This window comes from Zonotrichia leucophrys, chromosome Z, assembly GCF_028769735.1.
Source record: "Zonotrichia leucophrys gambelii isolate GWCS_2022_RI chromosome Z, RI_Zleu_2.0, whole genome shotgun sequence".
Lineage (NCBI taxonomy): Eukaryota > Metazoa > Chordata > Aves > Passeriformes > Passerellidae > Zonotrichia > Zonotrichia leucophrys.
In genome coordinates, this window is record NC_088200.1 from 28,987,000 (window position 1) to 28,998,278 (window position 11,279).

Genomic DNA, 11,279 nt, shown 5'->3' on the forward strand with positions numbered 1-11,279 from the left:
TGTCAATGAGAAAAAGAGATATTTCTACAGCACTATTCATCTTATCCTAAAAGAGATTATTAAACAAGATCAGATTGATCACTCCCTTTATAAAGAATACCTGCTTACTACTGCAGCTCGTGTCTGGCCTTAGGTTTATTGACTAGTTACAGAAAATCCTGCTTGTTAGAAAATTAGCATCTGATTTCCCAGGACCACACAGGCTTTCAGCACTGCTTGTAGAGGCAGCATGAAGAACTTTCTGCTCTAGAGGACAGAAAGACTTCCGAGTGTTTTAGAGTCAGAGTTTCCTAGACCTCAGCATGCATTACTGAAAAGCTCTGGTATTCTCCTTAGTAGAAGATGGAATTACACTTTCTGACCATACTCTTAGGAACATATCCAGAGCATGTAGGAGCATCTTTTATTAGTTTTCTAAATATTTCGATAGAACAATCAAGGAGTCAACCATGTAAAGTTCCCTACGTCTTCCAGGAATCCCTTTGCGGACATGCAGCAGGCAAACCCTTCCCCACTTTCCCCTGGTGCTGCTGGAAGCTGCAGCCAGCACTCTCGGGGCTCATTCGATGTTCCGTCAGCTCCCTCTGTTGCTGACGGAGAGAAACAGCCTCCCTTGCAATCGCCTGCCCTCCAGACCGACTCAGAGTACTGCAAGTTTGATATGCGCTCCAGTAGATCCCTTCCAGGGTGAGTAGAGTGCGGGTGAGCCCTGGCCAGTGTCCCTTTGTCAATTCAGGGAGCCTCAGGCTTTTGAGAGGAAAGGGGCCTGCTCCTCCTGCCGTGGGTTCGCGCCAGGCCAAAGCCAGGCCTCCCTCCAGACTGGCCTGCAGCTGTGGCTGGGCCTGCAGGAGCCGCACACACCGTAAAGGAGAGGCAGAAGGAACCTTCTGCCAGTTTTTGATAGCTTTTCCAGATGTAAAGGTGCTGGTAAAGACCCTGTGGCCTCTTGCAGTCCAATGGAACTTAAAGCCATTCCTGTGTGTCGCACATCACGGCAAAAAAAGGCTGGTGTGCCAAGGACACTTCTTGGCTAGGGATAAGACCCGTTTTTTCGTCTTTCCTTCCATCCTTTCACCCCGCTCAGTGTTGGCTGTCTGTACGGCCTGCTGCCCTATGCTGTCTGCATGCTGGAAATGGGAATTGTGGGTACAGCTCTCCTTTCACAACAGCAGCATGCTCCTGTGAGAAAATCACAGAATCAATTAGGTTGGAAAAGACCTCTGAGATCATCAAGTCCAGCCTATAACATAACACCACCATGTCAATAGACCATGGCACTAAGTACCATGCCTAGTGTTTCTTTAAACACTTCCAGGGACAGTGCCCCCACCGGGCTTTTGACGATCCAAGGCACCTTCAGCCACATAGCAACATAGGTTTAGGGGTTGGTGGCTCCTGAGAGAGGGACTGGTTGTCTGCCTGGAACCAGGCAGGTTCTCTGACCTCCACCTGTGAAAGAGGACTTAGATCTCTTCTGATTCCTGAACCTTCTCACCACCGCTGCAGCTTATTCATGCCATTATTTTTAATGTTATCTTGTATTTTTTATATATTAAGGGATACTAAGTAAAGATTAAATTGGTTTTTTTATTTGCATTTGTTCAAATTCATTTATAGAGCAATTTGAGTCAGAAAATAATAAAATCTGAAAAATTATTAAAATGTAAGAGCCCAGACAATATTAAACAACATATTTTGGGTTTCAAAGAGATTTTGAGCAAGGTTTTAGTTGAGGTTTAGTTAACAAAAGGAGACATAGTTAATATAATGTGCTTCTGGGTAATTATTAGGTACACCAGTATTATAATATATTAAGGGGGGTTTTGTTTGCTTTATTTTGTTCTGAAATAAATAGATGCAAATTGCAAACACTTGAGATGTGGCTTAGACATCAGGATGTTACATGGATTTTCTGTAACCAAACACTTTTGTTCTTGCCTTTAAGGTCAGCATTAGTCACCTGTGCTTGCTTGTTGAGTACAGCTTTGTTCATTTCAGCACACAATTATGTGTGTTTTCTTCCCCACCATCAAAACACCCTGCTCACAGGCCTCACTGCCAGGCAGAGACAAAGCCCAACATGTCCTCATATACAAATACTGAATTTTCACAGTGTTTCCCAAGCATATCTCTATTTTGTAGAAAAGTGTGAAGCTGTCCCTATAAACTTGTTAAACAAAATCAATGTGGATTTTAGCTATTTAGAGATTACAGAAAGAGTTGAACCCACCACTATGATATTGTACAAATGAGTGATACTGGTAGTAGTACTGAAGACAGCAAAAGGAAAGAAACAAACAGACTCCAGGTTTTACGTTCAGAAAAGCCCTTTCTATTTCCATCCCTTAAAATGCATCACCTAAGTACAGCAAAAGATCAGGGTGATGAAGAAAACCAGCTGAAGCAGAATGACTCTTCCAAGGTTGTTTTGCACTGGGAGAGAGAGTGAGTAAGCAGAGACTCACAAGCAGCAAAACACCACTGGGGATTGGCTAGATCTGAGACTTTCAGCTAATTCTTCTCTCATGCAGACCTTCAACCTTACCATCTCAGTACAGCTCGTTGCCAGGTAGCCAGTAGCAATTAAGAAAGCAACCCATTTTCCATTATCATCCCCACTCTCAATGCAAAAAAAAAAAAAAAAAAAAAAAAAAAAAAAAAAAAAAAATCCACATTATATTATCTTCCTTTATTAGGACAGCCTATTACCAAGGAGTTTTTCTCTGCTCCATGTGCTGAAAAGAGTTTTGCACAGCTGTCTGTGATCCCACAGCAGCTGATGAGACGCCGTGCTGAGTTTGTAAACAGGGTGGTTTCAGCCACCCTGCCTTTTTTCTGCCGGAACAGCTGTCCCCCAAAATGCTTCTCCAAGTCTGCCTGATAACACAGCTGCCTCCTGCAGAGCAACTCCCCAGATACATCTGCGGGCCCAGGGGATGTGCTGGAGCTGCGCTACAAACTCAGTCTTGTGCCCAGCACCTCTCGTGACAGTGCAGACACACGCTGGAATATCCCACACTCATTTCTTCTCCCCCCTTCCAGCCCTCTTCCCCCCCAAAAGATCCCGAATACTTTACATAAGTGCTCAGAGGCCCAGCAGGCTCTGTGATATGCAACAGCTCTTTTGTAACGGGGACAAAAATAAGCAGCTTGTTCTTTCCGGTCTGAGCCGAGAGTCTCAAGTTTCAGCTCCTCCTTCACATTCCAGGCCTGCCCAGGCTGCTCTCCAAAGATTTCAAAAATGGAGCCTCTCACAACTAGTTATCCTCTGAAATACTCAGTGCACAAAGCTAGGATCTTTGTTGTCTTCCTGTCAATGGTTTTGTGCACCACCATTCTCTGCCTGCTGCAACTCAGGTTTTTTAAGCCTAAAATCAAAGATTTTTATTCTTTTGAAGTCAAGGATTCACGAGGAAGGATTATTTCCTTGGAGAAGTACAGAGGGAAAGTAAGTTATTCTTTCACTTTTTCTGTCTTGAATCCATACTGACAAAAAATGTGCATGTTTCTAGATAAATAAAAGGCTTGGTTATGGGAGGTTCTGGCAGAGATTTTTGCTAAATTCCTGTTCTTCATAAAGAAAGCTGGAGAAAACTTATTTTATCTAGGCCTGTTCCAGGAATCAAGTATTAGATCTAGCAAATCAAGAAAAGAAATTGTATTATTTAGCACAGGGCAATGCAGCTTAACTGGCAAATTGGTGGATTTTAATCTTAATTAAGAATGTTGGTTGTGGATTTTGGAAGTTTATCTAGTAAATACGATTTTAGTGCATGTCCTAAATATCTGCTTTTTTAAATGCTTATATATAAACAAAGCTGTAAGATTAAGTTTATGGGTTTACTTACAGATTGTCTGAAAGCAAATCTCTTCAGCTGCTTTCATCTTTGTCTGTTTAATGAAATGATGATCAGGCACATTATGTTTAGCCTTCTGACAGGAACCATCATGATAATGAGAAATGTCATTTTAAGGTTTAATAGTGATCTTTACAAAATCTATAGGCTTTTTCCTTACTAGACTAAATAATAGCTAATAACTAAATAGCTCATCACTAATAACTGAAGTTATTCTAACTTTATTTTTCTGAAGGCAACTTTGGTTGTAAACGTGGCCAGTTACTGCCAGTACACAGACAAAAATTACATCGCACTGCAAGAGCTGCACAGAGAGTTTGGTCCCTCCCACTTCACTGTGCTGGCGTTTCCCTGCAACCAGTTCGGAGAATCAGAGCCTAGCTCAAGCCAGGAAATAGAATCCTTTGCCAGAGGAAACTATGGAGTAACATTCCCTGTTTTCCACAAAATCAAGATCCTAGGATCAGAAGCAGATCCAGCCTTTAAATTTCTAATAGGTAACTGTTTTCTTTTATGTACCAAGCTGTCTGTAACCTTGGTAATCTCATTGAATCCAGGCTGCATGTTTTTTTCAGGAAACATTGAAGTCTTCACAAACTATGGAGACAAACAGGCATTTAGCATACAATTGCTGTCATTTTAATTTGGATATCAAAAATATGGGCTAAAGAATTGTGTCCTGAAAACATCAGTTTCTCCTCACTGCTTATAAAAACAGTCTGCTCTGACCAGCCCAGCTAGAAACATCCATTTTGCTAGAAATGCTAGAGCTAGAAACTTCCCCTTACAAAATCCTATTTCAAAGTACATGATTTTTATTATAAAAAAGACTTTTCTTATGGACAAAAATGTAGATATGGGGGTCATAAAATTACCAGAAGATTTTATATAAAAACACATGCAGATGAGATTTTTAGCTGGGTGCTACATCGACCTATATGTAAACTGTGTTGTAAAGCAGGTTTACATATACTAGTTATATATAACTACTGATTTGTATTAATTTGTCATGTAAACTTCAGGACCTAGCCTGCAAATCCTGCATGAATACAGGGAGCATTTACAGACTTAGAACCTCATATTCTATTGAGCAAAATAAAATTCTCTCTCCCTTCAGTTGACCAAAGTTTCACAGACTCAAAGCCACCTTGAAAAGCCTCTCTGAATTTTCCTGAACTTTGATCAGGTTTTGAACCATATTGATATATGAAATAAAAAGAAAGCTTAAACATAACCCCTTTCTGACACTCCACTTTGCCCAGAAAATAAAGCAGCAAAGATTCCAAACCTGTGTTCCATCTCCTTGCCTTCCGAGTCCATTTCACTCTCTCACAGTGCTTCTTGTTAAAGAACTATTTCAATACCTAAATGAAATCTTTCCCATAACTCTTATGTGCTATTTGCCCCAAGACAGTTCCTATGTACTTGAAAATTGTTTTTATTGAGGAATCATTTAGGGTCAACCATTGTCATTGTAACTGTGTTAGTTCCTACCTCCTCTTAGGCATGCTAGTAAAAGCCTCATGTAACTTTGTTGCCCTGAGTTGCCGGATGTCCAGTGGAATTACTGAGTTTTCTCTCAGTTCTTTATAGAAAAGACTCAAACAAAAAGGCACCCGCTCTGTGTGATGAATCCAGGTTCTAAATATCAGTGCCATCAGTGTTAAACATTGGTACCTAAAAGAAAATAGTTCTACTCAATTTTTTTATTTGACGTGTGGTTTACCTACAAGAAGATCTTTTGGTACTTCAATATTCTAAAATAAAGTTTTTCTCTTCCTGCATTCTTGAGTTTCACATTAAATTCCTGTGCATTTTCAATTAAATTACCTGTTTTATTCATGTTGCTGTTCTGACAATCAGAAGGCTGAACATCATGCTATACCACCCTTTTGTGCCTGTGACCACTAGCAAGAGGGTGACAACGGCATTGTGCAAAAATCTAGTGCAAAATTAGCCCACCTGAAGCACAAATGTGGTGCCAAAATTCAATCCATTGCTTAAAAAAATCTGTTTAGTGTTCAGCACCGTTCCCAACCAAACACTTGTCCTCCATTCAAAGTCTACTGGAGCCTTTTTCGAAAGAAGCCTAATTAAGCCATCACCAGTACAACTTCCTGCTCCCATCTCACTTTCCAAAACTGACACCAAAGTAGGGGTTCCCTATATAAATATGCAGCCCTCGTATCTTCTTCCCTAGGAAGTATAGAACAGTCAAAGTAGGAACTCTTTAACAGTTCGCAGGAATAGGGGAGCATCGCTGACTTCCAGCTTTTCAGATCATTAGCAGCAATCAGTAAATCCATGCCCAGGCTACTAGCAAAGAGTATTGGTGGGATTACTTCAACATAAATAGTCAAAGAATCAGTGTGGGGCCTGAAGACAATTCAAGATGTAAGTCACTAAAATTACCTGATTTCATTCTTACAGATTCTTCAAAGAAAGAGCCTCGATGGAATTTCTGGAAGTACCTTGTTAGCCCTGAGGGTAAAGTTGTGAAATTCTGGAGACCTGAAGAGCCAATAGAAAGTATCAAACCAGAGGTAACATCATTAATCAGGCAGATCATCATGAAGAAAAGAGAAGACCTCTGAAAAAGCCATTCAACACCAGAAGTGTACAGCCTTTCTATTGCTGAGAAATGTTGCTAGAAGCTAAACCATCAGGTGATTTTGCTACTCTTTTAACTTTGGTGTTTGCCATTTGTCTGCTCGTTCTGGAGTGGCTCCTGCAGTGGCCTCGAGAACAGCGGAGTTACTGACACAGCGAGGCACTCAGTACACTGCAGGGAGGGACCAGCAATTTGCATAGAGGGTTTATGATTTCTTTTTCTGAATTGCTGACAATAGCTAATTAAAATTGTCACCAGCAGGTAAATAGTTAGAAAGAAGGTTTATTAATAAATGTTGCATATTTACACAAGTTTTTTCCCCCATTATACCAGTAACACAAAGATCTTATACTCCATTAACACATAATTGCCCTGCCATGAAAGACATGGGATCCAGAGACATCCATAGCAGGGTTTCACATATGTAACTGAAGATACCAGTTTTGTAATATCTTCTCAAGGAAGACTACTGAATTGTGAAGCTGCCGGTTGCAAAAAAAATGTGCATAGAAAATAAAACTATTAAAAGAAGAAAATAAAAGAAATAAAGTTTGCTTGCTGCTTCATATTTTGCATATTTCATTTCAGTTTTCCTACACCTTTAAAGTGTTCAATCTTCTCCATAGATTTGTGCGGCAGTACAGTGCCTCAGATGTGAGCTCCTCTCCTGCTGGGTTATTTCTCTTCTGACCTGGATGAAGGCAGGGCCTGTGTAAATATTCATGGTTGCTTACAGAAGGATTCAAGGGGCAACAAAAATCAAGAGCCTGGCACTCTAACAGACATCTTTCTGAGGCTATTGAAAACAATGCTCCCCAGCCACCCATCCACCTCTCATCTCTAGAATAAAATGGCAATCTTCAAGGAGAGGTAGAAGAAGAGGAAGCAGGCTCCAGGCTCAAGCCCCACTCTTCCCACCTTGCAAACTGCCCAGTCCTGCATGTAACTGCTAACCCATTTCCAGTTCTGTTCCACTCTTCCATCACAAACTGCCAAGAGTTTTGATTTATCTGAATGAAAGGAGATAGAAAACTTGAGTAAGAAACCTCACTCCAGGTGTCCATGCCTTGAAGAAGGGCTGAGATAATAGGAAAGACAGGAGCCTGTGTCTCAGTAGAATAGTGAAATTTTCTGTATGAAAAGGATGGCTAGAATTAGTGTTGTTCTTTTCTCAGACTAACACTGATTGAAAATACCTGAAGTGCTTAAAAACGTTTTCCAGTAAAGACAGCCACTCAACTGTATAGAAAAGGTGAGAAATTCAAGAACATTTTTTTCTAAAAGAGAGGGTTTTTTCATTCATTTATTGAATTAATTGATAATATCACAAAAAATCTATGAAGATTGAGTAATGATACTGATGTGGAAGATTAAACAAAGTCACTCTCAATAGTGGCAGACACCTTTTTGGAAAGGAAATGAAACCTAATGCATGACAATTTTATCCATCCAAAATTTCAGAAGCCAGTTAAAGACTATGTAAAAGTCTCATTAGACCAAACAAGCCATCTGCTGGTGTTTTAGACTAGCCTCTGCACTGTTTGCCATTGTCCTGCAAGATCCCACATCAAATCTGTGAAGACAGTGCCTATTTTTATGCTGAGGTCCTGCATTTTACTCCTATCTCCTCCTGCATGTAGAGTGTGAGAATGCAGAGTGGGACATGTTGGGTGATTTTTGTCACACATCTCGGCTGCTTTGATGGAGCAGGAAGGGAACTGAGATATGGACTCCCTCCCCTCACTGGGGGCAGTCGATGGTCCATGGAACTAAGTGTCAGGACACAGTGTTTTGCCCATAAATGGTGGATATCTTAATTTGAAAATGTACAAGTCTAAAACATCCACATCTGTTCATGTGAACTACAAAAGCTCCCTGGATTTTGTATCACTGAATAAAAAAGGGTAGGTATAAGGAAATGTTAGGTGATGTTAGTGGAAGACCCAAAACAATGCCTGTTTTAGTCCTGGTACTGCCTGGGAGTAATTTGTCTTCTGGGAAATTTCACCTGGGTCCTTAAACACTCAAGATAAACAGTGAGGCATGATTTTCTTGTTTGGAAGGGAGCAGGAGGGAAGCAAATGTCTGCACCTTGTTTGTGACTCACTCACTAAAGCTCATATTGTTTTCCAGAGGACACAGTGTAATCTTGAATGTCTCAATGCCAGCATTAAGATCAAGTGTCTTTCCTGGTATTCAGAAATAGCATGTGATATTAGCAAACAAGTGGACAGAATTACTTAACTCACGGCTTCCTGAATCATATTCACTCGAGTCCTAAAGAAAGAAGATTTTGTCTGAGGAAACAGTCATGGATCTTCTCATTCCACTATTTAGTCGCAATGCAGTGACACAACCATCTTCTGAAGAAATTTCAGTATAGGTACCGTTCAGTCATGATTCTACACAGTTTAAGTTTTTCAAAATTTACTGTTAATTAACATTCCTCAACAAATTAACATTCCTCCTTAACAAATCTCTGTATGTTTGTATTACTTATACATCATGAGACATGCCAGCTCTTGCAATATAATATTTAGGGCAGACCATTAATAAACTAATCACCCCTTTCTTAAAAGTATGTTACAAGTCATCTAGTAAAAATGAAGCATCTAATGGCCAAATCTACACAAACTTGGAAAAGCAAACAAATAAAACGAAAGTCAGAATATGTTATTCAAACAAGCATTTATCTATAGTCAAAAGCCAAGGAAGTAGTGTGAATGTATGTCTATATAAATACCCACTTAGAGTTAATTTAAAATACAGCATATAAAAATATAAACTCCAACATTTTAAAGAGATTGAAACCTATTTCTTAGATTCTTGAATAAACTCCCCACTTTAAGAGTAAACTTCTCTCCTATGATGCTTAACAAATGTCAGTCCATGAGTATTAATGTTATTTTATTTCCATTTGAGCATAATTTATTGCCTCTTTCTTCCTAATCCTTCATACCCATCTCAAGCTTCCTTCACTCTGTCTGATGTATCCCTATTTTCTAAAACAAATACCATTGAAATGTGAGCTTCTCTTTCCTAAAGTTGTCTGACAGTGAAAATATTCCAAATCCATTTCAGTCACCAGTAGTATATGTTCCTGTAAACTCAAGTGAAATACTTGTTTGCTGAGCCAACATGTCAATGTTTCTTCAATATTTAGTGATGTAAGAGAAACATACTCATATACGGTTCAAACCTGAAACTGTAACTTAATATTTCCATAATTATAAACCAGTTGGGGTTGCTGTATAACTGCGTGAAATACAACTACATTTACTTCTATACTCTCAGTTACACCTCATTTTAAACCCTGCATTCACTCAGTCTGCATAACCTAGCACACCTCCCTTAGGTCAGGGGAGCCAGGCAGGCACTGGACCAGCTAGGGACCACTGAGATGTTTAAACAGCAGTGTTTATATTCTTGTCTGGACTGTGATGTGCTAATCTGACAGTGTAGTCAGTTGCTGGTGTGTGAGGAACAGCTAACTAACAATACACTGCCTAATCACCACACACAGCAGTGGGACGGCAGTCACTCTGCACACCTTCACCAACTTGCTGCTTTTTCTCTTCGCGATCCATGGCACGAACAGCAGCTCCTAGATAAAACAAGAAACAGCAAAGAGTGTCTTTGGCACTCTGTAGGTGCCTAAAGGGCCAAGATGAGGATGAAATTAACACTGATGGCTGTGCCAGCAAATTTGGAGAAGCTCACAGTGTAACATGAATGAAAAAGGTCAATGTGCTTCCAGCCTTAATCCTTCCACATGTAGTGCTATGTCCTGTTCACACACTGTTTGGTTGGTGAGGCTATGTGCAGTTGTTTTAATGCATTAATGTTAACAAATTAAGTTATCTGGAGAAGCAATGAGAGAGGAAAAACTCTAAGACTGACTTTTAAAATCATTTACAATGGAAAAGTAATTATTTTTCAGATACAGTATTTAGAAAGTTAGTGAAAGTGACTTTAAGCCATTGAGGACTCTAGTTACTCGATTAAAAACAAACTAACAAAAAACACCTCTCAAAAACTATCAAGCTGCATTTGTCAAATAATACTATCAAAAAAATTAAAATCAAACATAAAGCATACACAAAGTTTTTAAGTGTGCTGCTTTTGCTTTAAATAAGCTCCCAAGATTGAATTTAATTTTTTAAAAATATTTGAATTATACTTGGTCCAGGTATTTAAAAACTTCCTATTACCTTGGTATCTAAAAGTAGATGAACACTAGAGTCTAAATAAAGAAAAAAATTCTCACTGTTGTTAGAATAATGGAAAGATGCAAGATACCACTTTTATTTACCTGACAGTCAAAGAAAGCAATAATCAGGAGAAACAAAAAGATTTCTTATACAAAAGTAGTAGCTGTCCATTTTGATGACCAAGGTATGTGGGAAAAGAGAGCAGCTGCATGTTAGCTGCTGTCAGAACTTCAAGCAGCCAACATACACTGCCGTCCTATCACACACAGCTGCACCCCCTGCACGAGTTCCTGCATGAATCCCTGCACCTTCCAAGGGAATTGCCTTGGAACAGCGGCGAGCCAGCCCTGCAGCTGGTGACAGTGTAGCAGTGACTGCTGCATTACCGACAGCAGTCAACTAGCAATACACTGCCTACCAGACACAGAGCCCTTACGAGGGAGATGCCTCCTGAAATAATATGCCTGGAAACATTCCTTATTTTTGACCTAAATTGAGCAGTATTTACCTGTTTCAAGGTTCATATTTCATATGTATATATGCACAAGTTCAAACAGTATATAGTGTCAAGAGGTAAATGTCACAGGTAGGTGTCTGACT

At 39.7% G+C, this 11,279-nt stretch overlaps 1 protein-coding gene across 1 annotated transcript; it reads left to right on the forward strand.

Moving 5' to 3' along the window:
- The first annotated feature begins 2,839 nt into the window (after positions 1-2,839).
- GPX8 (glutathione peroxidase 8 (putative)) lies at positions 2,840-7,034 on the forward strand. Its single transcript, XM_064735680.1, has 3 exons — positions 2,840-3,448; positions 4,093-4,354; positions 6,288-7,034. The coding sequence occupies exons 1-3, from the start codon at positions 3,242-3,244 to the stop codon at positions 6,449-6,451; spliced, it is 633 nt and encodes a 210-aa protein (XP_064591750.1). The 5' UTR covers positions 2,840-3,241; the 3' UTR covers positions 6,452-7,034.
- Positions 7,035-11,279: the final 4,245 nt, after the last annotated feature.

What these genes read in the sequence shown, in the direction of transcription:
- GPX8 (XM_064735680.1), top strand. Translation starts at nt 3,242, where the DNA reads ATGGAGCCTCTCACAACTAGTTATCCTCTGAAATACTCAGTGCACAAA. An exon ending in TGGAGAAGTACAGAGGGAAA is followed by an intron (nt 3,449 to 4,092) that starts GTAAGTTATTCT and finishes ATTTTTCTGAAG; the next exon opens with GCAACTTTGGTTGTAAACGT. An exon ending in AGCCTTTAAATTTCTAATAG is followed by an intron (nt 4,355 to 6,287) that starts GTAACTGTTTTC and finishes TCATTCTTACAG; the next exon opens with ATTCTTCAAAGAAAGAGCCT.